The sequence below is a fragment of the Salvelinus sp. IW2-2015 genome, linkage group LG11, assembly GCF_002910315.2.
Source record: "Salvelinus sp. IW2-2015 linkage group LG11, ASM291031v2, whole genome shotgun sequence".
Classification (NCBI taxonomy): Eukaryota; Metazoa; Chordata; class Actinopteri; order Salmoniformes; family Salmonidae; genus Salvelinus; species Salvelinus sp. IW2-2015.
Genome location: NC_036851.1, coordinates 32,778,068 through 32,805,305, shown reverse-complemented (window position 1 = coordinate 32,805,305; position 27,238 = coordinate 32,778,068). Strand labels below are relative to the sequence as shown.

The 27,238-nt window shown below is 43.1% G+C and overlaps 1 protein-coding gene across 1 annotated transcript in view; it reads left to right on the top strand.

Annotated features, from left to right (window-relative positions):
- The window catches only part of LOC111970218 (natural resistance-associated macrophage protein 2), a 39,371-nt gene that overhangs the window by 970 nt on the left and 11,163 nt on the right, over positions 1-27,238 (top strand). The window contains exons 2-16 of the mRNA XM_023996819.2: positions 5,550-5,649; positions 9,123-9,259; positions 14,000-14,119; positions 19,889-20,008; positions 20,123-20,229; positions 20,446-20,516; positions 20,630-20,697; positions 20,867-21,022; positions 21,282-21,440; positions 21,599-21,685; positions 21,863-21,982; positions 22,169-22,318; positions 22,714-22,787; positions 23,083-23,236; positions 23,447-23,509. Of these exons, the coding sequence (XP_023852587.1) occupies positions 5,616-5,649; positions 9,123-9,259; positions 14,000-14,119; positions 19,889-20,008; positions 20,123-20,229; positions 20,446-20,516; positions 20,630-20,697; positions 20,867-21,022; positions 21,282-21,440; positions 21,599-21,685; positions 21,863-21,982; positions 22,169-22,318; positions 22,714-22,787; positions 23,083-23,236; positions 23,447-23,509 (1,620 nt within the window). The 5' untranslated portion in view covers positions 5,550-5,615. The remainder of the gene's footprint in view (positions 1-5,549; positions 5,650-9,122; positions 9,260-13,999; positions 14,120-19,888; positions 20,009-20,122; positions 20,230-20,445; positions 20,517-20,629; positions 20,698-20,866; positions 21,023-21,281; positions 21,441-21,598; positions 21,686-21,862; positions 21,983-22,168; positions 22,319-22,713; positions 22,788-23,082; positions 23,237-23,446; positions 23,510-27,238) is intronic.

The window sequence follows — 27,238 nt, the reverse complement described above, 5'->3', positions numbered from 1 at the left end:
TTGATCTGAAAATGGTCAGTCGGACCTTGGTTTGACAGATATGTAGGCCTAATCATTGATTTGGACAAACTATAACATGTTTTAAACTTGCCAGACTGTTGCCACAGGCATTTTTTCAGCCCTCAGACATTTCTAGGCCAAACTGTTCTGTTTCCTGATTTCAAGCCTACTCCTTGTGTCATGTGAGGAATATAGCCTAATATATATAGCCTTGTGTTTTCTTCCTAGGCTGCTATACCTTAAAAGAGATGGGTAGATGGGTGTGTGTGCAAGGTCCTTGTTCCGTTAGGGAGGTGACATAGATATAGAGTGAGCTGTTTTTCACAGATTAGGTCTGTTGGGGAGAGGAAAGGCCCCCGGTTAGGGGGAGAGCAAACTGCCCACTCTGTTCTCTCTCTCCCACCCCAAGTTTTCAATGAGTCATATGACTTGATAGTTGCACGCTTTCACAGCCCCTCATTCTTCTGTCTCATGCTTCTGTTTCTTGGGAAGAATGAGTGATCTGGCTTCTGATTTGACAATTTTGACTGAGTGTATATACACAGGTGTTGTACAACTTATTTTATTTACATTGATAGGGGTGTTTGCCCAAGGTTGACAGGATAGCGTCTCCTGATTTATTTATTTATTTCTTGTTTGTTCATTTGTGAAGTGTTGAAGGTACACTGTGTGAATGTCAGGAGGTTTTTGTTAACTTCTCGTTGAGGGAAGTGAAATTTGGTCAGTGGCTACTGAATAATATGTATTCTAACCACAGAGACCATATTAGGGTCAATTTAAGGCTTTTGTACCAAATATTCTCACAGGGTAATATTTTTTGTATTACATTGTTATTGATTACGACACTGTTGGGGTTAGAGCTTGCTAGAAAGGCGTTTCACTGTACTTGTACATGTGACTTTAAACTTGAATGAAGTAGTCATGTGCATTTGCTGAGTCATTTTGCTGTTGCAGAACTAGTTACTCAGCAGCATCAATATCAGTTGTTTCCTGTCATGGGCTATTGATACAAGTTTCAAGAGTGCTTATTTCCCATTGTAATGAATACCTTTTTTCTAGGTTACTTTTGTTTAGTTTATCTTGTCTTGTGTAAGATCTGGTCTAATGCTACAAATTAAAGCATGCACCAGTCAGCCTCTCACCATTTTCTATAGCGGTCCTGCTCTTCTCTGTCTGAGCAGTATTTAGACCCAAGTGGAGAAATGGTGGAAAGAAATGCAACTCTAACCCAGGTATTCCCAAACTTTTTCACCCGGGGGGGCTTCCAGCATTGGAATTGTTCTATGGACACAAGCACTGTTCATGACACAAACTGTTGACACCCGTCTTGTTGGTGGAGATAATATTGCAGCTTTAAAGCTTATTTCCTGCAATTCTACACATTTCGTCATGAGGTGCAAAGGAAATGTTGCTGTTTTAAAGCATTTTGTTGTTGTTGCAATTCTATACATTTGCCCTGTCTGTGTACTCGTGTTATTTGAGTGACAAAAAAATTACAACTATATCTATGGGCTAAAAAAAAGCCAATAAAAAAACATTCGCTGACTGACATAGGCTAGTTGATCTGGACATTTCTGATAAGTTATAAATAACTCTCTAAGGTATGCAGTGACAACCATAACAAAAGGAACTAATGATGCACTACTCAATTTCAAAATTGCACCTTGTGCATTCTACTATTAAAACTTTCAAGAGTAAGTTTTGAAGCTGAGTTTGCGTCCCCCCCACCCCCAACAGAGCCCTTGGGCTCCGACCCAAACTTTGGGAACCACTGCTCTAATATAGAGATGCTCTGTTTTTTTGACACCACACTCCAAAAAGCAAATTTTGCAGGCTCTTGTTTTGTCTAATCTTGATTATTGTCCAGTCGTGTGGTCCAGTGCGGCGAGGAAAGACCTAGTTAAGCTGCAGCTGGCCCAGAACAGAGTGGCACGTTTTGCTCTTCATTGTAATCAGAGTGCTGATATAAATACTATGCATGCCAGTCTCTCTTGGCTAAGAGTTGACTAGAGACTGACTGCATCACTTCTTCTTTTTATAAGAAACATTAATGTGTTGAAAATCCCAAATTGTTTGCATAGTCATCTTACGCACAGCTCTGACATACACACTTATCCTACCAGACATGCCACCAGGGGTCTTTTCATAGTCCCATATCCAGAACAAATTCAAGAAAACGTACAGTATTATATAGAGCCCTTACTGCATGGAACTTCCTTCCATCTCATATTGCTCAAATAAACAGCAAACCTGGTTTCAAAAAACAGATAAAGCAACACCTCTCGGCACAACGCCTCTCCCCTATTTCACCTAGATAGTTTGTGTGTATGCATTGATATGTAGGCTACGTGTGCCTTTAAAAAAAAATGTATGTAGTTCTGTTCTTGTCAAATGATGTTCTGTATTATGTTTTGTGTGGACCCCAGGAAGAGTAGCTGCTGCTTTTGCAACAGCTAATGGGGATCCTAATAAAATCCCAAACCAACTGTTTACTAACACTGATCCTTCTGTGATTCAGTGGGTGACTGGAGTGACAACCTGCAGATACCCACAATGACCAGAGTTTAATTTGTCAGTAATTAAGGCTAGAGATGGAAGCATACTTTTTTTCAAACCCGAAATAAGTGTTACTGGTCTCTGCAGTGTTGTACTATACAGTGGGGCAAAAAAGTATTTAGTCAGCCACCAATTGTGCAAGTTCTCCCACTTAAAAAGATGAGAGGCCTGTAATTTTCATCTTAGGTACACTTCAACTATGACAGACAAAATGAGAGAGAAAAATCCAGAAAATCACATTGTAGGATTTTTAATGAATTTATTTGCAAATTATGGTGGAAAATAAGTATTTGGTCAGCTACAAACAAGCAAGATTTCTGGCTCTCACAGACCTGTAACTTCTTCTTTAAGAAGCTCCCTTCTGTTCCTCCACTTCATTACCTGTATTAATGGCACTGTTTGAACTTGTGGACGGGTGTCTTTTATACTGATAAAAACCTCAAACAGTCACACTCCAAACTCCACTATGGCCAAGACAAAGAGCTGTCAAAGGACACCAGAAACAAAATTGTAGACCTGCACCAGGCTGGGAAGACTGAATCTGCAATAGGTAAGCAGCTTGGTTTGAAGAAATCAACTGTGGGAGCAATTATTAGGAAATGGAAGACATACAAGACCACTGATAATCTCCCTCGATCTGGGGCTCCACAAAGATCTCACCCGTGGGGTCAAAATGATCACAAGAACGGTGAGCTTCAGAGAGCTGGGACCAAAGTAACAAAGCCTACCATAGTAACACACTACGCCGCCAGGAACTCAAATCCTGCAGTGCCAGACGTGTCCCCCTGCTTAAGCCAGTACATGTCCAGGCCCGTCTGAATTTTGCTAGAGAGCATTTGGATGATCCAGAAGAAGATTGGGAGATGTCATAATGGTCAGATGAACAAAAAATAGAACTTTTTGGTAAAAACTCAACTCATCGTGTTTTGGAGGACAAAGAATGCTGAGTTGCATCCAAGAACACCATACTACTTGTGAAGCATGGGGGTGGAAACATCATGCTTTTGGGGCTGTTTTTTGCAAAGGACCAGGACGACTGATCCGTGTATTTATATATATATAATTACACCTTTATTTAACTAGGCAAGTCAGTTAAGAACAAATTCTTATTTTCAATGGCGGCTAGGAACGTTCTGCCTCGTTTAGGGACAGAACGACAGATTTTTAACCTTGTCGGCTCGGGGGATTCAATCTTGCATTGATTACATTGCACTCCACGAGGAGCCTGCCTGTTAGCGAATGCAGTAAGCTAAGGTAAGTTGCTAGCTAGCATTAAACTTATCTTATAAAAACAACCAATCAATGACTGTCATATCACCAATGTGTACTTAACCATAAACATCAATGCCGTTCTTAAAATCAATACACAAGTATATATTTTTAAACCTGCATATTTAGCTAAAAGAAATCCAGGTTAGCAGGCAATATTAACCAGGTGAAATTGTGTCATTTCTCTTGCGTTCATTGCACGCAGAGTCAGGGTATATGCAACAGTTTGGGCGCCTGGCTCTTTGCGAACTAATTTTCCAAAATGTTACGTAATTATGACAACATTGAAGTTGTGCAATGTAACAGGAATATTTAGACTCATGGATGCCACCCGTTAGAAAAAATACGGAATGGAATAAACGTTTTGTTTTCGAGGTGATAGTTTCCGGATTAGTCAAGGTATATGGTTTAGAGAGAAATAGTCGACGCGTTATAATTCCTGTAATAACTTGCGGCGAATTTGAAAGGGGTTCCTTCGTTATTTACCATTCATGTCTTCCATAGAGAATGTCTTGATCTACTTCAAATAAGGTCTGTGTTTCGTGCAGGCTTAAACCGCTTCAACGTTTTGATACCCGTGTAAATCTCACTAGGATAAGGTAACGTTTGTCAACATATTTTCATAAATCCACTCTCAAAAAATGTATCTTCACTTATATTTAGCCAATATTGATCAGAGTTACCTTGTCTATGGATATCTACACAGTTATAAAATTGGCACGGTGATGTAAGCCTACACGAAACACAGACCTTATTTTAAGTGAATCTAAAAATATCCTATGGACTAAATGAAGGAACGCTTTTCAGATTTTGCTAGGTGTCATGGGAATTATGACTCGCACTTTGGTTGTCAATTCTTACCATGCCATTATTAAAATAGGATTTCCTGCATATAGAAATGACAGTTTTTGTTTTCAACATTCATCACAGGTAACTTAAACTCTATTTTTATTCAAACAGTTGAGAGTATTTGTCTCCTAAGCAGACTCTTCAGTATCATTGTCACTTCAGAGCTGCGTGTGTGTGTATTTATATATTATATTAAGTTAAATAAAAGTGTTCATTGTTCATCAGTATTGTGCAATTGTCATTATTACAAAATGTGTGTGTGTATATATATATATATATATTATTTTAAATTAAATGTCCGATTAATCGGTATCGGCTTTTTTTGTCCTCCAATAATCGGTATCGGCATTGAAAAATCATAATCGGTCAACCTCTAATTTCAAGGTCCTGGAGTGGCCTAGCCAGTCTCCAGACTCAACCCCATAGAAAATCTTTGGAGGGAGTTGAAAGTCTGTGTTGCCCAGCAACAGCCCCAAAACATCACTGCTCTAGAGGATATCTGCATGGAGGAATGGGCCAAAATACCAGCAACAGTGTGTAAAACCTTGTGAAGACTTACAGAAAAACATTTGACCTCTGTCATTGCTAACAAAGGGTATATAACAAAGTATTGAGAAACTTTTGTTATTGACCAAATACTTATTTTCCACCATAATTTGCAAATAAATTCATTAAAAATCCTACAATGTGATTTTTCTGGATTTTTTTTCTTCTCATTTTGTCTGTCATAGTTGAAGTGTACCTATGATGAAAATTACAGGCCTCATCTTTTTAAGTGGGAGAACTTGCACAATTGGTGGCTGACTAAATACTTTTTTGCCCCACTGTATATATTTCTCTTAATATTTAGTTTAATTTCAGTTGCCTGTTTCCAGACAGATCTCCAGTCCCTGCATTTCCAGAGCTCACCCTCCGCCCCCCTTTAACCCCAACCCACACTGATGGAGACAGAGCGGGAAGCCGACCTCCTGGAAGGTAACGTTAACAGAAACAAGACACTCCACCACACTAACTCCCACGCCTTACTGTGGTCAGCTCAGCACACATGGTACGCTATAGGCTCTATGCCAGTATACACAATACATTGTAGAAAAAATAACTCCCAAACACACGATTTACCTCTGCACATTTTCGATCCAATACCTTTTTCAAGATAAAGTGAGATTCACCTTGTTGATTTTAGGGCATTAACTCCCAGCACTACAACGAGATAAGCTTGGCGGTAGTGTGTGTGATAACCCTCTTCTGAAGTGACACTGTGCTCTTTGGGGAAACAGCTTGGTCATGGTTTTCAATTTAGGGACTTGTGCCTTGGACTTAGAAGGGATGTGTTATTATGTTCTTGCATGACTGTTTTTGTGTGTGTGTGGGGGGAGGGGGTGATGATGATGTGGCAATAATAGAAATCAGGAGGTTGTGACCAAGCTTTCTTTCCATGGGTTGAAGGGGAATGGGTTAGTAAGTTCGTCTTTCATCCTGAGTCTGACTTGTGTAATGAAATAGGAAGTTATTGAGACATTCAGTGAGGTAGGCTACATATAGCCTATGTAAGCAACGCTCCWGTTAGAAGAAGTAGACTTGGACCCAAAGAGACCGTAGTGAGAGTGGAACCTTTCGGAGATGAAGGAAGAGAAGCCCAATGAACATTCGAACCTGAGTAAGTACAGATCATTGTATCAGACCATCAGTAGAGTGGTACACTTTTAGTGTGAGGAGGAGGATGCATTAAGGGTCTAGAATTCTTGTGTAATGACGTGATTGGTGGGCTCTTGATTCGTATGATGTGACAATTCATGTCATCACGCTGTTCATATTTAACCTGTTACGCAAATAGATATTTGGCCTTAGTATTGCTCTTTGTTTAGCCTACTTTTCAGCGGTATGATGTAGCCTATTCATGTAAAAGGTGCATTGAAAGAGAAAAATTACACCTTCTATTGGGTGGCAGGTAGCCTAGCGGTTAGAGAATTGGTCTGGTAAAGGATAGGTCGCTGGTTCGAATGCCAGAGCCAACAAGGTGAAAAATCAGCCGACGTGCCCTTTGAGCAAGGCACGTAACTCTAATTTGTTCCAAGGGCGCCGTACTACTATGGCTGACCCTGTAAAACAACACATTTCACTGCACCTATCCGGTGTATGTGACAATTAAAAATATTGTAAAAAATGTTTTACATTGCATATCTTTTACTTTATAACCTGAAGTGTTTCAAAATGTGTCATAAAACAGGTTTGTTGGCCCTTCCTGGAGACTTGGCCGGGTTCAGAGAGTTGATTGACACACTCTTTACAGGGGACTTTGATGTGGCACTTCCTTGTTGAAGTTGGAAAACGCTTCTGTCATTAGTCATACATGCTTACAAGTGACTGTATAGATGGCTAGTAGAGACTGAAAGTATGGCTTTTAATCTCTTGACTGTGGCAAGGTTGCCAATGAATGTCTGCTTTAATCTGCAGCTGAATCAAATCAAATCAAATTTTATTTGTCACATGCGCCGAATACAACAGGTGTAGTAGACCTTACAGTGAATTTCTTACTTACAGGCTCTAACCAATAGTGCAAAAAAGGTGTTAGGTGAACAATAGGTAAGTAAAGAAATAAAACAACAGTAAAAAGACAGGCTATATACAGTAGCGAGGCTATAAAGCCCTTAACCAACAATACTATTTTATTTTCTTAAAACTGCAAGTATTTACTAAAATACACTGAAGTAATAAAAATAAATTAAGGAGCGACAATAAAATAACAGTAGCGAGGCTATATACGGGGGTACCGGTACAGAGTCAATGTGCGGGGGCACCGGTTAGTCGATGTAATTGAGGTAATATGTACATGTAGGTAAAGTGACTGTATGGAAAATAAACAGAGTAGCAGTAGCGTAAAAGGGGTTGACAATGCAAATAGTCCCGGTTGCTGTGTGATTAGCTGTTCAGGAGTCATGGCTTGGGGGTAGAAGCTGTTAAGAAGCATTTTGGACCTAGACTTGTCACTCCGGTACCGCTTGCCGTGCGGTAGAAGAGAGAACAGTCTATGACTAGGGTGGCTGGAGTCTTTGGCAATTGTTTGGGCCTTCCTCTGACACGCCTGGTATAGAGGTCCTGGATGGCAGGAAGCTTGGCCCCAGTGATATACTGGGCTGTACGCACTACACTCTAGTGCCTTGCGGTCGGAGGCCGAGCACTTGCCATACCAGGCGGTGATGCAACCAGTCAGGATGCTCTTGATGGTGTAGAACTTTTTGAGGATTTGAGGACCCATGCCAAATCTTTTTAGTCTCCTGAGGAGGAATAGGCTTTGTGTTTGGACCATGATAGTTTGTTGGTGATCTGGACACCAAGGAACTTGAAGCTCTCAACCTGCTCCACTACAGCCCCGTCAATGAGAATGGGGGCATGCTCGGCCCTCCCTTTTCCTGTAGTCCACAATCATCTCCTTTGTCTTGATCGCGTTGAGGGATAGGTTGTTATTCTGGCACCACATTGCCAGGTCTCTGACCTCCTCCCTATAGGCTGTCTCATCGTTGTCGGTGATCAGGCCTACCACAGTTGTGTCGTCAGCTAACTTAATGATGGTGTTGGAGTCGTGCCTGGCCATGCAGTCGTGGGTGAACAGGGAGTACAGGAGGGGACTGAGCACGCACCCCTGAGGGGACCCCGTGTTGAGAATTAGCGTGGCAGATGTGTTACCTACCCTTACCACCTGGGGGCAGACCGTCAGGAAGTCCAGGATCCAGTTGCAGAGGGAGGTGTTTAGTCCCAGGGTCCTTAGCTTAGTGATGACCTTTGAGGGCACTATGGTGTTGAACGCTGAGCTTTAGTCACTGAATAGCATTCTCACAAAGGTGTTCCTTTTGTCCAGGTGGGAAAGGGCAGTGTGGAGTGCAATAGAGATTGCATCATCTGTGGATCTGTTTGTGCGGTTTGCAAATTGGAGTGGGTCTAGTGTTTCTGGGATAATGTTGTTGATGTGAGCCATGACCAGCCTKTCAAAACACTTCATGGCTACAGACGTGAGTGCTACGGGCCGGTAGTCATTTAGGCAGGTTACCTTGGTGTTCTTGGGCACATGGACTGGTGGTCTGCTTGAAATATGTTGGTATTTCAGACGCGGTCAGGGAGAGGTTGAAAATGTCAGTGAAGACACTTGCCAGTTGGTCAGCGCATGCTCGGAGCACACGTCCTGGTAATCTGTCTGGCCCTGCGGCCTTGTGAATGTTGACATGTTTAAAGGTATTACTCACATCGGCTACGGAGAGCGTGATCACACGGTCATCAAGGAACAGCTGATTGTCTCATGCATGCTTCAGTGTTGCTTGCCTCGAATCAGATGGTGTGGAACAAATGGCTTGGTAATGGGAAGAGTGTGGGTAGAATAGAATCTCTCTTCATATTGCTCAGGGTCATGTGATCACAGTAGTTTTCATGTTACTCACTCACTCTCTCTCACACAGAGGAACCTCCTCAGGAGAATGGGGTCATCCAGAGCACCCAGGGCCTGTACAGCTCCACCTCCACTCCGGCCTCAGACGACGAGCCCTTCTCCACATACTTTGAGGAGAAGGTGCCCATTCCAGAGGATGTCACCCAGGTGCTGAGGCCATATGCCCTATGACCACACGCAGATTATTAACACAGCTTAGAAACTCACAGGGATTATTAACACAGAGCCTATGATCTCAGGGTCTATGACATCACATTAAGTATTAACTCACAGAGCCTATGGTATCACAGCGGTTATGACGTCAAGGTCTATGACCTCACACAGATTAACCCAGAGCCTATGGCATCACATGTGCAATTATGACCTTATAAAATACAGTACCAGTCAAATGTTTGGACACACCTACTCATTCAAGGGTTTTTCTTTTCTTTTTACTATTTTCTACATTAAGAATAATAGTGAAGACATCAGAACTATGAAATAACACATGGAATCATGTAGTAACCAAAACAGTGTTAATCAAAATATATTTTATAATTTAGATTATTCGAAGTAGCCACCCTTTGCCTTGATGACAGCTTTGCACACTCTTGGCATTCTCTCAACCAGCTTCATGAGGAAGGCTTTTCCAAAAGTCTTGAAGGAGTTCCCACATATGCTGAGCACTTGTTCGCTGCTTTTCCTTCATTCTGCGGTCCAACTTATCCCAAACCATCAATCAAATCCAATTGTATTTGTCACATGCGCCAAATACAACAGGTGTAGACCTTACAGTGGAATGCTTACTTACAAGCCCTTAACTGTTTTTTAAAACGTTTTTAAGAAAATACCTATTTAAAAAAAAAAAGAAGTAAGAGATAAGAATAACAAATAATTAAAGAGCAGCAGTAAATAACAATAGCGGGGCTATATACAGGGGGTACCGGTACAGAGTCAATGTGCGGAGGCACCGGTGTCGAGGTAATATGTACATGTAGGTATAGGTAAAGTGACTATGTATAGATAAAACAGAGTAGCAGCAGCGTTCCAGAGGGGGGAAGGCAATGCAAATACTCTGGGGAGCCATTTGATTAGCTCTTCAGGCGTCTTATGGCTTGGGGGTAGAAGCTGTTTGGAAGCCTCTTGGATCTAGACTTGGCACTCTGGTACGGCTTGCCGTGCGGTAGCAGAGGGAACAGTCTATCACTAGGGTGGCTGGAGTCTTTGACAATTGTTTGGGCCTTCATCTGACACCGCCTGGTATATAGGTCCTGGATGGCAGGAAGCTTGGCCCCAGTGACGTACTGGGACGTGCGGACTATCCTCTGTAGTGCCTTGAGGCCGAGTAGTTTCCATACCAGGCAGTGATGCAACCAGTCAGGATGCTTTTGATGGTGCAGCTGTAAAACCTTTTGAGGATCTGAGGACCCATGCCAAATCTTTTCAGTCTCCTGGGGGGGAATATGTTTTGTCATGCCCTCTTCACGACTGTCTTGGTGTGCTTGGACCATGTTAGTTTGTTGGTGATGTAGACGCCAAGGAACTTAACTCTCAACCTGCTCCACTACAGCCCTGTCGATGAGAATGGGGGTGTGCTCGGTCCTCCTTTTCCTGTAGTCCATAATCATCTCCTTTGTCTTGATCATGTTGAGGGTGAGGTAGTTGTCCTGGCACCACACAGTCAGGTATCAGCCTATAGGGAGTAGGTCCGTCTCATCGTTGTCGGTGATCAGGCCTAGCACTTGTGTCAACAGCAAACTTAATAATGGTGTTGTAGTCGTGCCTGGCTGTGCAGTCATGAGTGAACAGGGAGTACAGGAGGGGGCTGAGCTCGCACCCCTGAGGGACCCCCGTGTTGAGGATCAGAGTGGCGGATGTGTTACCTAACCTTACCACCTGGGGGCGGCCCGTCAGGAAGTCCAGGATCCAGTTGCAGAGGGAGGTGTTTAGTCCCAGGGTCCTTAGCTTAGTGATGACCTTTGAGGGCACTATGGTGTTGAACGCTGAGCTGTAGTCAATGAATAGCATTCTCACAAAGGTGTTCCTTTTGTCCAGGTGGGTAAAGGGCGGTGTGAAGTGCAATAGAGATTATATCATTTGTGGATCTGTTTGTGCGGTATGCAAATTGGAGCAGGTCTAGGGTTTCTGGGATAATGGTGTTGATGTGAGCCATGACCAGTTTTTCAAAGCATTTCATGGCAACAGATGTGAGTGCTACAGGTCGGTAGTCATTTAGGCAGGTTGCCTTTGTGTTCTTGGGCACAGGGACTATGGTGGTCTGCTTGAAACATGTTGGTATTAGACTCGGACAGGGAGAGGTTGAAAATGTCAGTGAAGACACTTGCCAGTTGGTCAGCGCATGCTCGGAGTACACGTCCTGGTAATCCGTCTGGCCCTACGGACTTGTGAATGTTGACCTGTTTAATGGTCTTACTCACGTCGGCTACAGAGAGCGTTATCACAGTCGTCCGGAACAGCTGGTGCTCTCATGCATGCCTCAGTGTTGCTTGCCTCGAAGCGAGCATAGAAGTGATTTAGCTCGTCTGGTAGACTCGTGTCGCTGGTCAGCTCTCGGCTGTGCTTCCCTTTGTAGTCTGTAATAGTTTGCAGGCCCTGCCACATCCGACGAGCGTCGGAGCCGGTGTAGTACGATTCAATCTTAGCCCTGTATTGACGCTTTGCCTGTTTGATGGTTCGTCGGAGGGCATAACGGGATTTCTTATAATCTTCCGGGTTAGAGTCCCTCTCCTTGAAATAGGCAGCTCTACCCTTTAAGCTCGAATGTTGCCTGTAGTCCATGGCTTCTGGTTGGGGTATGTACATACCTCACTGTGGGGACGGCGTCCTCGATGCACTTATTGATCAAGCAAGTGACTGATGTGGTGTACTCCTTAATGCCATTGGAAAAATCCCTGAACATATTCCAGTCTGTGCTAGCAAAAGTCCTGTCGTTTAACATCTGCTTCATCTGACCACTTTTTTTATAGACCGAGTTACTGATGCTTCCTGCTTTAATTTTTGCTTGTAAGCAGGAATCGGGAGGATAGAATTATGGTCAGATTTGCCAAATGGAGGGCGAGGGAGAGCTTTGTACGCGTCTCTGTGTGGAGTAAAGGTGGTCTTGAATTTCTTTTCCCTCTGGTTGCACATTTAATATGCTGAAGAAATTAGGTAAAACTGATTTAAGTTTCCCTGCATGAAAGTCACCGGCCACTTTGAGTGCCGCCTCTGCATGAGCATTTTCCAGTTTGCTTATGGCTATATACAGCTCATTGAGTGCGGTTTCAGTGCCAGCATCGGTCTGTGGTGGTAAGAAAAACACAGGTGTCTTACCAGAGGCTGCTGTTCTGTCCTGCCGATAGTGTATAACCTGCCAGCTGTATGTTCTTAATGTCGTCGTTCAGCTACGACTCTGTGAAACATAAGATATTACCGTTTTTAATGTCCCGTTGGTAAGATAAACATGCTTTCAGTTTGTCACATTTATTTTCCAATTGGGTTGAGGTCGGGTGATTGTGGGGGTCAGGTCATCTGATACAGCTCTCCATCACTCTGCTTTTTGGTCAAATAGCCCTTACACAGCCTGAAGGTGTGTTCTGGGTCATTGTCCTATTGAAAAGCAGATGATAGTCCCACCAAGCGCAAACCAGATGGGATGGCATATTGCTGCAGAAAGCTATGGTAGCCATGCTGGTTAAGTGTGCCTTGAATTCTAAATAAATCAACGACAGTGTCACGAGCAAAGCACCATCACACCTCCACCTCCATGCTTCACTGTGGGAACCACACATGCGGCGATTATCCGTTCACCTACTGAACCAAAAATCTAAAATTTAGACTCCTTTGACCAAATAACAGATTTCCACCGGTCTGTTGTCCATTGCTTGTGTTTCTTGGCCCAAGGAAGTCTCTTCTTATTATTGGTGTCCTTTAGTAGTGTTTTCTTTGCCTCAATTTGACCACGAAGGCCAGAGGAGACTGCGTGAATCGGAACAGTTGATGTTGAGATGTCTGTTACTTGAACTCTGTGAAGCATTTATTTGGGCTGCCATCTGAGTTGCAGTTAACTCTAATGAACTTATCCTCTGCAGCAGAGGTAACTCTGGGTGTTCCTTTCCTGTGTCGGTCCTCACAAGAGCCAGTTTCATCATAGCGCTTGATGTTTTTTGCGACTGCACTTGGAGAAACTTTCAAAGTTCTTGAAATGTCCCGGCTTGACTGACCTTCATGTCTTAAAGTAATGATGGACTGTCGTTTCTCTTTGCTTGTTTGAGCTGTTCTTGCCATAATATGGACTTGGTCTTTTACCAAATAGGGCTATCTTTTGTATACCCCCCTACCTTGTCACAACACAACTGATTGGCTGAAACGCATTAAGAAGGAATGAAATTCCACAAATTATCTTTTAACAAGGCACACCTGTTATTTGAAATGCATTGCAGGTGATTACCTCATGAAGCTGGTTGAGAGAATGCCAAGTCTGCACAGCTGTCATCGTGGCAAAGGGTGGCTATATAATATATTTTGTTWMGTTTAACACTTTTTTAGCTTACTACATGATTCCATAGTTTTGATGTCTTCACTATTATTATACAATGTAAAAAATAAAGAAACCCTTGATTGAGTAGTGTGTCAACTTCCGACTGGTACTGTATATTACTTCACAGTTATTGAGTCATAGAGCCTATGGCATAACAGGCCCTGTGATGTCATGATAATCCCTATCTTCTAAGTGCGTATGACCTCAAAGAGCATATTACCCTAAGCTTATGACCTGAATAAAGTGATACACAAAGGTACTATTAATATAGAATAATTTAGAAATTATAACTTCAATGACCGGTAATACTTCATGCTAAGATTTATTTTCAGGCGTTGATTGTAATATTTGAGATCCTCTCTTTTCAGATGTTCAGTTTCCGTAAACTCTGGGCCTTTACGGGACCTGGTTTCTTGATGAGCATCGCCTATCTTGACCCAGGGAACATCGAGTCTGACCTGCAGTCTGGCGCTAAAGCTGGCTTTAAGGTGAACACAAACCTTCATTCAAGGGACAGGGGTACCAAGTCAAATCATATGTTATTTGTCATGTGCTTCGTAACCAACAGGTGTAGACTAACAGTGAAATGCTTACTTACGGGCCCTTCCTAACAATTCAGAGAAAGAAAAATAGAGAAATAATAGATAAGTAATAGGTAATATACAATGAGTAACAATAACTTGGCTATATACATGGGGTACAAATACCGAGTTGATGTGCTGGCGTACGAGGTAATTGTGGTAGATATGTACAGTGCATTCAAAGTATTCAGACCCCTTCCCTTTTTCACATTTTGATGCGTTAGTCTTATTCAAAAATTGATTTATCTCATTAATCTACACACAATACCACCTAATGACAAAGCGAAAAAAGGTTTTTAGAAATACCTTATTTACATAAGTATTCAGACTCTTTGCTATGCGACTGGAAATTTAGCTCTGCTGCATCCTGTTTTCCATTGATCATCCTTGAGTCCACCTGTGATACATTCAATTGATTGGACCTGATTTGGAAAGGCACACACCTGTGTGTGTATATAAGGTCCCACAGTTGACAGTGCGTGTCAGAGCAAAAACCAAGCCACGAGGTCGAATCTGGAGGAAACCTGGCACCATCCCTACGGTGAAGCATGGCGGTGGCATCATGCTGTGGGGATGTTTTTCAGCGGCAGGGACTGGGAGACTAGTCAGGATCGAAGCAAAGATGAACGGAGCAAAGTACAGAGAGATCCTTGATGAAAACCTGCTCAGCACCTCAGACTGGGGCAAAGGTTCACCTTCCAACCGGACAACTATCTTAAGCATGTAGTGGTATTTATTAGAGAGGGATAAAGAAAGATTTTGTTCGGGCGCCAGGCAGGTATTAACCATGCCGAAAGGAAAAGAGTAGAATAGAGAGAGTACCACTACCAGACCCACACACATCAGCAGAAGAGACTGCCTAGAGTGTAGCCTGTTTACCAGATAGCCAGTGGAGAGAAAAGAGAATACACACCCTATAAAACCCACATCACAGCACAGGGGTAACCCCACCAAGAATACCTCATACAATAATAATAATAATAATAATAATGGCAGAGCAATTGAACAGCAACTTCATACCAGAAAGAACCCAGTCATCAACAGAGGATTTGCAATAATCTGTATTCTCTTCCAGTGGAGGAGTGCAGAGGGTATGAATGTGGGGGGTGTTCATCGACACAGCAAAGGCCTTAAAAATGTCCACAATCTTCTTGGCCACATGTCCATAGTACACCCCACCTCAATACAGTTCAAATAACAATACACAACTTTAAAGCAACCTCCCTTTTAACTAAAATGTCCACCCAAATACTTCTGTCAGGGCAATAATAGTMCAGCTCCAATGAACTTCAATGGGAAGTGCATTAGAAAAATAGAGTCTGTTGCAGGGTAAAGCACTGGAACGATAGAGGGAAGAGAAAGAGAGAAAGGGAACAAGAGAGGTCTTCAGGCGTGCCGGTGTACTGTCTGACTGTCCGATGGTTTGTTGGTTTGTAGCTTAAAGCTTCGCAACAATGTTGCTACTAATCCATGCGATCCATAACCGTCGCGGTCCCAAACGAAAACAACCACGACGTAGAGCCATCACACTGATGATTGAGTTAAATACTTTATAACTACATACGCTGAAAACAAACAAAACTTCTGCAGCATAGCACACACAATCAAACTGTCGCGCCACCCAAGAGCAGCTCCTCAAAGAGCTGAACGAGACATCTTTATCTCCTCCTTCCTTACTGCTCATGCGCTCTTAAAGTGGCAGCACACGGTGAAGGCTCCGTGCAGGATTTCGCCACAAGCACAGCCAAGACAACGCAGGAGTGGCTTCCGGGACAAGTCTCTGAATGTCCTTGAGTTGCCCGTACTTGAACCCGATTTGAACACTGACTTGAACCCTGAAAATAGCTGTGCAGCGATGCTCCCCATCCAACCTGACAGAGCTTTTGCAGAGAATGGGAGAAACGCCGCAAATTCAGGTGTGCAAAGCTTCTAGAGTCAAAACCAAGAAGACTTGAGGCTGTAACTGCTGCCAAAGGTGCTTCAACAAAGTACTAAGTAAAAGGTCTGAATACTTACAATACCAGTCAAAAGTTTGGACAAACCTACTCAAGAGTTTATTTMTTTATTTTGACTATTTTCTAAATTATTATTCTACAGTGAAGACACCTAACCTGTGAAATAACACATTGAATAATCTAAAATATATTTTKATTTGATTAACACTTTTTTGATTACTACATTATTCCAAGAAGTCACCCTTTGTCTTTGACAGCTTTGCACACTTGGCATTCTCCCAACCAGCATCACCTGGAATGCTTTTCCAATAGTCTTGAATGAGTTCCCACATTCTGCGCACTTGTTGGCTGCTTTTCCTTCACTCTCCTCCTTGGTCAAATAGCCCTTACACAGCCTGGAGGTGTGTTGAGTAATTGTCCTGTTGGAAAAACAAATGATAGTCCCACTAAGCTCAAACCAAATGGGATGGTGTATTGCTGCAGAATGACTGTGGTAGCCATGCTGGTTAAGTGTGCCTTTTGAATTCTAAATAAATCAGACACTGTCACCAGCAAGGCGCCATCACACTACCGCCATGCTTCACGGTGGGAACCACACATGCGGAGATCATCCATTCACCTACTCTGCGTCTCACAAAGACACGGCGGTTGGAACCAAAAATCTCCAATTTGGTCTCCAGACCAAAGGACAGATTTCCACTGGTCTAATGTCCATTGCTCGTGTTTCTTGGCCCAAGGAAGTTTCTTCTTATTATTGGTGTCCTTTAGTGGTGTTTTCTTTGCAGCAATTTGACCATGAAGGCCTGATTTCACGCAGTCTCCTCTGAACAGTTGATGTTGAGATGTGTCTGTTACTTGAACTCTGAAGCATTTATTTGGGATGCAATTTCTGAGGCTGGTAACGCTAATATCCTCTGCAGCAGAGGTAACTCTGCGTCTTCCTTTCCTGTGTCGTTCCTCATGAGAGCCAGTTTCATCATAGCGCTTCATCATAGCGCTGGCAGGTGACTTCACTGACATTTTCTACATGTCCCTGACTGAGTCTGTAATACCAACATGTTTCAAGCAGACCACCATAGTCCCTGTGCCCAAGAACACGAAGGCAACCTGCCTAAATGACTACTGACCTGTAGCACTCACAACTGTTGCCATGAAGTGCTTTGAAAGGTTGGTAATGGCTCACATCAACACCATTATCCCAGAAACCCTAGACCCATTCCTGTTTGCATACCGCCCAAACAGATCCACAGATGATGCAATCTCTATTGCACTCCACACTGCCCTTTCCCACCTGGACAAAATGAACACTTATGTGAGAATGCTATTCAGTGACTAAAGCTCAGCGTTCAACACCATAGTACTCTCAAAGCTCATCACTAAGCGAAGGACCCTTGGACTAAACACCTCCCTCTGCAACTGGATCCTGGACTTCCTGACGGKCTGCCCCCAGGTGGTAAGGGTAGGTAACACATCTGCCACGCTAATTCTCAACACGGGSTCCCCTCAGGGGTGCGTGCTCAGTCCCCTCCTGTACTCCCTGTTCACCCACGACTGCATGGCCAGGCACGACTCCAACACCATCATTAAGTTTGCTGACGACACAACAGTGGTAAGCCTGATCACCGACAATGACGAGACAGCCTATAGGGAGGAGGTCAGAGACCTGGCCGGGTGGTGCCAGAATAACAACCTATCCCTCAACGTAACCAAGACTAAGGAGATGATTGTGGACTACAGGAAAAGGAAGACCGAGCACGTCCCCATTCACGGGGCTGTAGTGGAGCAGGTTGAGAGCTTCAAGGTCCTTGGTGTCCACATCACCAACACACTATCATGGTCCAAACACACCAAGACAGTTGTGAAGAGGGCACGACAGCCTATTCCCCCTCAGGAAACTAAAATGATTTGGCATGGGTCCTGAGATCCTCAAAAGGTTTTACAGCTGCAACATCGAGAGCATCCTGACTGGTTGCATCACTGCCTGGTACGGCAATTGCTCGGCCTCTGACCGCAAGGCACTACAGAGGGTAGTGCGTACGGCCCAGTACATCACTGGGGCTAAGCTGCCTGCCATCCAGGACCTCTACACCAGGCGGTGTCAGGTGAAGACCCTAAAAATTGTCAGACCCCAGCCACCCCAGTCATAGACTGTTCTCTCTACTAACGCATGGCAAGCGGTACCGGAGTGCCAAGTCTAGGACAAAAAGGCTTCTCAACAGTTTTTACCCCTAAGCCGTAAGACTCCTGAACAGGTACTCAAATGGCTACCCGGACTATTTGCGTTGTGTGTTTGCATCTGTTTTATCTCTTTACTTACCTATTGTTCACCTATTACCTTTTTTGCACTATTGGTTAGAGCCTGTAAGTAAGCATTTCACTGTAAGGTCTACACCTGTTGTATTCGGCGCACGTGACAGACTTTGACTTTATTTGAATTAATMGGCCATGCCGATTTAATCGGTTGACCTCTAATGCAGATAACCAAATAGCAACTCAGACTATCTATTTACTATTTTGCCATGGTGCTGTCTGCCTAGGAAGAGAGCTCCTGTACCGTTTGTAAATATTTAATACTTTTTTTGTTAAATTTTTAAATACACTTTTTTTTCTCTGTATTCATCACATGGTGGTGTTCAATTTCAAAGTTACAGGACTTTAATGTTTATTCTGTGTTTGCCTTCGGTAGCTGGATGGCTAATGTTTGCGTTTTAAATAATGCAGCAGTAGCTCTGGCTTTTTTGTTTCACCTGCCGGTTGGAAGGTGGAGACTATGGTGTCAGAGGCGGAGGGACTGTTCCTGACCACTGCTGATGTGTGGTTGATTTTTCTGGTGCTTTACTGCAGTAGAAGCATCACTCAGTTGGGTGTTACACTGTCGGCAATGGAGGATCAGCTACCTATGGAGGAGTGACTACTATGAAGGAACTGGGAACTTCAGACAAAGGGATGGACCCTGATGAAGAGCTTCTGGCTTGACTGACAGACTGACTTTCTCCCTGGCTGTACTGTAGCATTGATGCTCCCTCTCAAGCCATAGAGTTTTCCAAACTGCCTCAACTCCATTCGTTTTCCATCTTTCATTTGTTGATTAATGTTAACATAAGTTTCTAAACATATATATATATATATATATATATATATATATTTTTTTATCCTTGATGATTTGCAATGTATCCACATGTGTGATGTATTGTGATTTTATTGTCAAATATATAATATTATGGCTTGGGGGTGGTAGAAGCTGTTCAGGGTCCTGTTGGGTCCTGTTGGTTCCAGACTTGGTGCATCGGTCAAGCTTGCTGTGCGGTACCAGAGAGAACAGTCGGTCTTGGGTGGCTGGAGTCTTTGACAGTTTTTAGGGCCTTCCTCACACCACCTGGTATAGAGGTCCTGGATGGCAGGGAGCTCGGCCCCAGTGATGTACTGGGGCATACGCACTACCCTCTGTAGTGCCTTGCGGTTGGATGCCAACTAAGCGGTGATGTAGCCAGTCAAGATGCTTTCAATGGTGTGACTGTAGAGATTTCTGAACCATGGTCAAATTCGAAGACAAATAATTTACTCAAAGACAAAGTTCTATCTCCGGTTGGACAGTTATGTTTTATTCTATAATCAGCATTCCCTATTACATCTGGTCTTTTTGCTCTTGATTATGTTTAATTTACTCCCATGCTTCATCACCATTATTTTGTCCCCCCCTCTCGCTCTCTTTCTCTCTCAGCTCCTGTGGGTGTTGTTGGGGGCCACCATCATCGGCCTCCTCCTGCAGAGACTGGCTGCACGCCTGGGGGTCGTCACAGGGATGCACCTCGCAGAGGTCTGCAACCGCCAGTACCCCACTGTGAGTAACCCTCCTTCGCCCTACACCATATAGAAGGGTTTGGTTTAAATTAATTGAATGTGATTGCTATGTGTTATATTCAGTCTTGCTCTCCACACCTCCATCCCGTCCAAGGTTCCTCGTATTATCCTGTGGCTGATGGTGGAGCTGGCCATCATCGGCTCAGACATGCAGGAGGTCATCGGCTGTGCCATTGCCTTCAACCTCCTCTCTATGGGCAGGTAGCTACAGTACCACCCTCCAGCGCCCAACCAAGCCACACTTTACTACACAAAGAGTGCGTCCCAAATGACACCCTATTCCCTATTTAGTGCCCCCTGTTCAAAAGTAGTACACTATATAGGGTGACATTTGGGATACTGACAAAGGCATACAACGGGTGCTCTAGCGGTCAATGTATTGGGGTCAAACTAACATTGTTGTTTGCTATCTACCAGGATTCCACTTTGGGGAGGTGTCCTCATCACCATCATTGACACCTTTGTGTTCCTTTTTCTAGATAAATATGGTGAGTTTCTTTGACACATTAAGATGTCTGTGATTTAAGTCCTTGGGCACAGGTGTGTGTATGTATTTCTGTCTGGGCGTGTTTCAAAATGATTTCCGTCTTTTGTTTTTTAGGCTTGAGGAAACTTGAAGCCTTCTTTGGGTTTCTCATCACCATCATGGCTATAAGCTTTGGGTATGAGGTAAGAACAAGCTTTTCCCTGTGTTCATCTTTAAAAAATAAAAAATCCCCTTCTGTAAACCTGCCAGCCGGGTTTTATAGTATATAGCGCAGCTTTGATAGAATTTGGTAGGTTTTCTTTTCTGCATTTGTGTGTATCTGACTGCCATCTCGTGTGTATGTGCCTGTAGTATGTGATGGTGCGTCCGGACCAGGGGGAGCTGCTGAAGGGGATGTTTCTGCCGTACTGTGAGAACTGTGATTCTGCCCAGATGGAGCAGGCTGTGGGCATCGTAGGAGCAGTCATCATGCCCCACAACATCTACCTGCACTCTGCCCTCGTCAAGGTAGGTCTCTTGCATCATGACATAGTGAAAGTCTTACACTCCTCTATGACATAGGAGTCAAAGACCTGCTTTATGACGTACTACAGAGTCAAAGATCTTCACTATGACATAGTAGAGGGTCATCATGGACCTTTACTATGACATATAAAATATTGGTAACGATTTGAAACAATCATTTATACATTTTTGGGCCAAACAACCAGAAAGTACAATGTCACAGGAATTGTGATTTATATTTTAATGATATTTTATTGTCTAGTCTCGGCAAATAGATCGTGGGAACAAGAAGGAGGTGAAGGAGGCCAACAAATACTACTTCATCGAGTCAACTATTGCTCTCTTCATCTCCTTCCTCATCAACGTCTTTGTTGTAGCAGTGTTTGCCGAGGCCTTCTACGACAAAACCAACATTGAGGTGGTGGGTATAATGACTAACCAGACCCAGCATGTCTCCTTGTCTCGTACTGTAACAATCCTTTACAGATGGTTTATACATTAATATAGCATCAGTATGGCACCTCTAAACCAGTGACCACCCTTGTTTGTGATGTGCTGCTGTTCTTCTGTGTGTCACAGAATGCAAAATGCAATGCATCAGGCAGTCCTCACACAGACCTCTTCCCTCTGGACAACAGCACGCTACAGGTGGACATCTTCAAAGGGGTACATCTTTTAAGGATTAACAACAATCTATATAACCTGTGATATGAAATCACTTTGATACTGTATATACCTGCTATCTCAGTCAATCATTTTGCCATGAAATTAACATTTGTTCGGTGTTGATAATATGAATAACCATGGGGGGAATTTCTACATTCTCCCACTCACTCTATACAGGGGGTGGTGCTGGGTTGTTTCTTTGGCCCTGCGGCCCTCTACATCTGGGCCATCGGGATCCTGGCTGCCGGACAGAGCTCCACCATGACAGGCACTTACTCTGGCCAGTTTGTCATGGAGGTGAGAATGTGTACAAGTACCCAACTACTGTGTTTGTTTGTGTATGTGAGAGTGCACATTATATTGTTAACCTTTAAGTCAATCCTTGTGTATGCGTGTGTTGGTGTTTTGTATGTAAACACCTCAGTGTTTTGTCAGTAGGGATGTGTGTTTGTTGACTATTTTCTCTCTCTTCCCCTGCGTCAGGGTTTCCTGAACCTGCGTTGGTCCCGTTTTGCCCGGGTGCTTCTCACCCGCTCCATCGCCATCTTCCCCACCCTGCTGGTGGCCATCTTTCAGGACGTGCAGCACCTAACGGGCATGAACGACTTCCTCAACGTATTGCAGAGCATGCAGGTCAGAGAAGACATGACCAGAGCCCTATCAAAAGTAGTGCACAAAATGGGGAATAGGTTGCCATTTGGGATGCCGAACGGGTCTGGGAACATGCAGAGAGAGAGAAGAGACAGGGCTTGCTGTTTGGGGTTTTAGGCTGGGTTTCTGTATAGCACTTTGACATCGGCGGATGTAAAAAGGGCTTTATAAATACATTTGATTGATTAGGGAGGAGAGGAGAAGGGTGCTGGATGGAGAGAGTGAAGACTTGGGCTAGGGACTGCAAGTTAGAGAGGGGTAGCAGCTACTCTGGGCTGGCTTGGGAGTCTTTGGGGGTTTTATACTGATGCATGTATTAAAAGCTATTGAAGGGGACTGAATGTCGTCAGTTCTTACTGTCTCTCTTTGTTCCACAGCTGCCATTTGCTCTGATCCCCATCCTGACCTTTACCAGTCTGACATCCATCATGGATGACTTTGCTAATGGACTGTGAGTCACCATAACCCTCAACCCATATAACACTGAAGATTGCTTCTGTATTTGCACTGATAAATTATAAAAGACCAACAAATTAATAAATGTGATGACGGGGGATGCATCTCAAATGGATCCTTATTCCCTACATAGTGCCATACCTAGTGCACTCTGTAGGGAATAGGGTGCCATTTGGGACGTAAGATTTGTTTCTGTGTTTTCACTGATCGAACAACTAATTAATAAATGTGATGACAGTGACACTTTATCATTGATGCCTAACCATCTCGTCTGTGACTGTGCTCCTGAGGGTGTGGAAGATTGGCGGAGGGGTGGTCATCCTGGTGGTCTGTGCCATAAACATGTACTTTGTGGTGGTCTACGTGACCAGCCTGAACAGTGTGGCGCTCTACGTGCTGGTGGCCTTGCTCTGCATAGCCTACCTAAGCTTTGTGTGCTACCTGGTGAGTTACTGTAGTAGTCATTATAACAGCATGGRCTGGGTTAGATAAGCATACAACACTGTAGATCAATTCCCAAATAAAGAGGCTACCTTTCGATGCGGAATACTAGATACTGAATGCAGGGATATGGTTTGGAAAGATGGATTGTAAACTATTATAGGGAGTACAGTGACCCTCTTCTGACCTCCTCCCCACTCTGTGTGTCTACAGACGTGGCATTGTCTGATAGCCCTCGGGGTCTCCTGTCTGGACGTGTCCTGTCTGGGCAGCAGGGTAAGCAACAACCGCCACGCTGTGTTCATTGAGGAACAGCCAGCGTATGACACCTAAAACGGAACAGGAGTGTTTTAAAGGACAAGACAGACCAAGACGAACGTTGGCTGTGCACAGCAGATCACCTGCTAGGTGTCGGCAAACGTTGGAGATGTAGAATCGTTGGGAAATGAACAGAAAATGACGCACTCGCTGCACATAAAATGTTCTTGTTGGTCTGTCATGTCCTTCAGGCTTTGAGAGAGAGACTTACAGCTTTTTATAGAGAGATTTTAAGACATTTCCTGATATCTCTAATCATGAGATCAACACTTCAGAGAACATTTTCCCCCCACTGTTCTAATGGTTTTATCGTGTTCAGTTCTGTTGAGCTACTGGTATGTGGGGTTTATTATGTAAAACCCAATTACAACAAATTACCTCTTTCCTTTTCAGACAACCTCCTTGTCCCTTTTTAGAGTCCTCATGGTTCAGCTATAGTTTATATCCTATCGCCTGTATTTTCATGCTCAAGCAGAGCTGGTGTGACATTCTTATGCTTTTCAATTAGAAAATTAAGTTTGAATTCTATTTCTCTCAAATTATTGCAGTCCTATTCCAGGTTAAGATGCGACAAGTTATGATCTGGCAAAATGGCAATTCTTAACCTGCTGACATAATAAGCTGAAGTCTACATTATTTGGCAGCTGCTATCGGTCTGTTTGGTAATTTACTTTTTTCCGTTATTGTACCTCTATGTGAAGACACCATTTATGATTATTTGGTCAAATGTAGAACTTGAGTATATCTCTCCTTGCTGTATTATTAAATTAATTTTTGATTTTTGTTCATTATAATTACAGTTCTCACCTTTCAGAAAAAGAAACCACGGGAAGAGAACACTTTTAGTTTGGGTTGAGCATAATTTCAAAAACTACCTTTTTAGTCAGTATTTTAAACACACCTCACTCTACATTCAAACTGATTTTTTCAGAGTGCATGTGTTTTGAGTTCAAAACGGTTAATATTATAATCTGTTCGTATATTGGGGTTGTTCCCCACTAGAAGTGAGGATTTGGGACAGAGGAATGGACAAGTATGTACAATTTGATGTGACTAGAAAGGACAACAAACTTTTAAAGTGTAATATACTTGTTAAGGCGAGTAATTAAAGAATTCTCGCATATCTTTTAATTGAGAGTTTTGCCAATTGTCTAACACTGTGGTAGACTTTTTGTAATGTGGTACTAATAACATGCACCTTGCTACCTTTACTAAATTACGTATGTTATAACATACGACTTGAGGTTAGTTTTATCTTGAATGTTAGTTGTAATGTTTTTGATAAACATCAGATTGGAATTACAGGACTGTTTAAAGCATTCATGAGTAATTTCCTATAATGCCTCAATGCTTTTTCATAAGATTCTATGATTGTTTTCATTCCAACAAAACCTTGGATAGATAACAAAAACCTAGAATTCCAAGTGAGGTCGAAGTCAAACGCTGAAATTCTATTTTAACAAGTTGATTGCCCTTAAAGGGATACTTCGGGATTTTGGCAATGAGACCCTTTATCTACTTCCCCAGTCGGATGACTTGTGGATACCATTTTTATGTCTTTGCATGCAGTTTGACGGAAGTTGCTAACTAGCATTAGCACAATGACTAAGTCTTGTCATTGGGCTAATGCCAATCAGCATTGGCTCGCAAAACTAACTTCCTTCATAATGGACACCGAGACATAAAAATGGTATCCACAAGTTCATCTGACTGGGACATCGCTTTAAAGAAAAATTGCATCCCAAAAATATATTTTGGTATTTGGTTCATTAGTCCACTGTTGACAGTCCCAAAATGTTTTGCTTGTCAGCAATATATTGTTTTAAGATTGAACATACAAATACAGAACTGGTTTCTTGCTGATGTTTAATGCAACAGACCAATCTGTAAACCTAATGCATGCAGTTCTTGCATGGTCAAGCTCAATCTATTTGACTAAGAATAATATTCAGCAGCTATAAAAGGTTTTAAGGATTTTACGATGTTTTTACCAAGGTTTTAAGAGATGAAACTCAAATGTAACTATCTGTAGTGTCATACCAGTGCCTCTCTCTGTGTAATACAGGCAGACAGACATGTTGAGCAGACTCTTAGCAGTGCATTGTTTCAACTAGAGGTGTGTTTGAACCCAACTGAACCAAGTGAAGCATACTGTAGATATAAGCTATACGACAGTGTCTGTCTCACTACTGAATAAAGCAACACCATGTATCCAAAATAAAAATAAAAACAAACAAGGATATTTCTAGATGTCTCGTGTCTTGGTGTTCGATAAAGGATTTACGTTTCTTAAACTTTTTCCCTCTTTAATAATAAATAGTTGGGTGTTTACGTTTGTCCTATTGCACAAGTGCGTATTATACGCATGTGTGGATTGAAAAGTGTTTTTTTGCATATCCCACTCCCCGAGACACCCTCGGAGAGTGGTATCAGATCCAGGGATCAGCCATTGACAGCGACCCTGGAGCAGTTAGGATTAAGTGCCTTGCTCAAGGGCACAGACATGTTTTTYTCCCACCTAGTCGTTGCGGTGTTTCGGACCAGCGACCTTTGGGTTACTGGTCTACCGCTCTTAAACCGTGAAATGCTTACTTACAAGCCCTTCACCAACAGTGCAGTTCAACAACAGTTAAGAAAATATTTATCAAATAAACTAAAGTAAAAAATAATAAAGTAATAAAGTATCACAATAACGAGGCTATATACAGTGGGTACCGAGTCAGTGTACAGGCTAGTTGAGGTCAATGCATTCTTTGAGTACACATCCTGGTAATCCGTCTGGCCCTGCGGCTTTGTGAATGTTGACCTGTTTAAAGGTCTTGCTCACATCGGCTACCGAAAGCATTATCACAGTCATCCAGAACAGCTGGTGCTCTCGTGCATGCTTCAGTGTTGCTGTCCTCGAAGTGAGCATAAAGGCATTTAGCTCCCCGGGCAGATCGCATCCGACTTTCCCTTTGTAGTCCGTAATAGTTTAAGCCCTGCCACATCCGACGAGCGTCAGAGCCGGTGTAGTAGTATTCAATCTTAATCCTGTATTGACACTTTGCCAGTTTGACGGTTCGTCGGAGGGCATAGCGGGATTTCTTTTAAGCGTCCGGATTAGTGCTCCTTGAAAGCGGCAGCTCTAGCCTTTAGCTCGATGCGGATGTTGCCTGTAATCCATGGCTCCTGGTTGGGATATGTACGTACGGTCACTGTGTGGACGACGTCATCGATGCACTTATTGATGAAGCCGATGACTGAGGTGGTATACTCCTCAATGGCATTGGATGAATCCTGGAACATATTCCAGTCTGTGCTAGACAAACAGTCTTGTAAGCGTAGCATCCACGTCATCTGACCACTTTCGTATTGAGTGAGTCACTGGCACTTCCTGCTTTAGTTTTTCCTTGTAAGCTGGAATCAGGAGGATAGAATTATGGTCAGATTTGCCAAATGGAGGGTGGGGAAGAGCTTTTTATGCATCTCTACGTGTGGAGTAAAGGTGGTCTAGAGTTTGTTTGTTTTTTTAGCATTTTTTTTCTTTTTCTGGTTGCACGTGACATGCTGGTAAAACTGATTTAAGTTTGCCTGCATTAAAGTACCTGGCCACTAGGAGTGCAGCTTCTGGATGAGCATTTTCTTGTTTGCTTATGGCCTTATAGAGTTGGTTGAGTGCGGTCTTAGTGGCAGCATCGGTCTGTG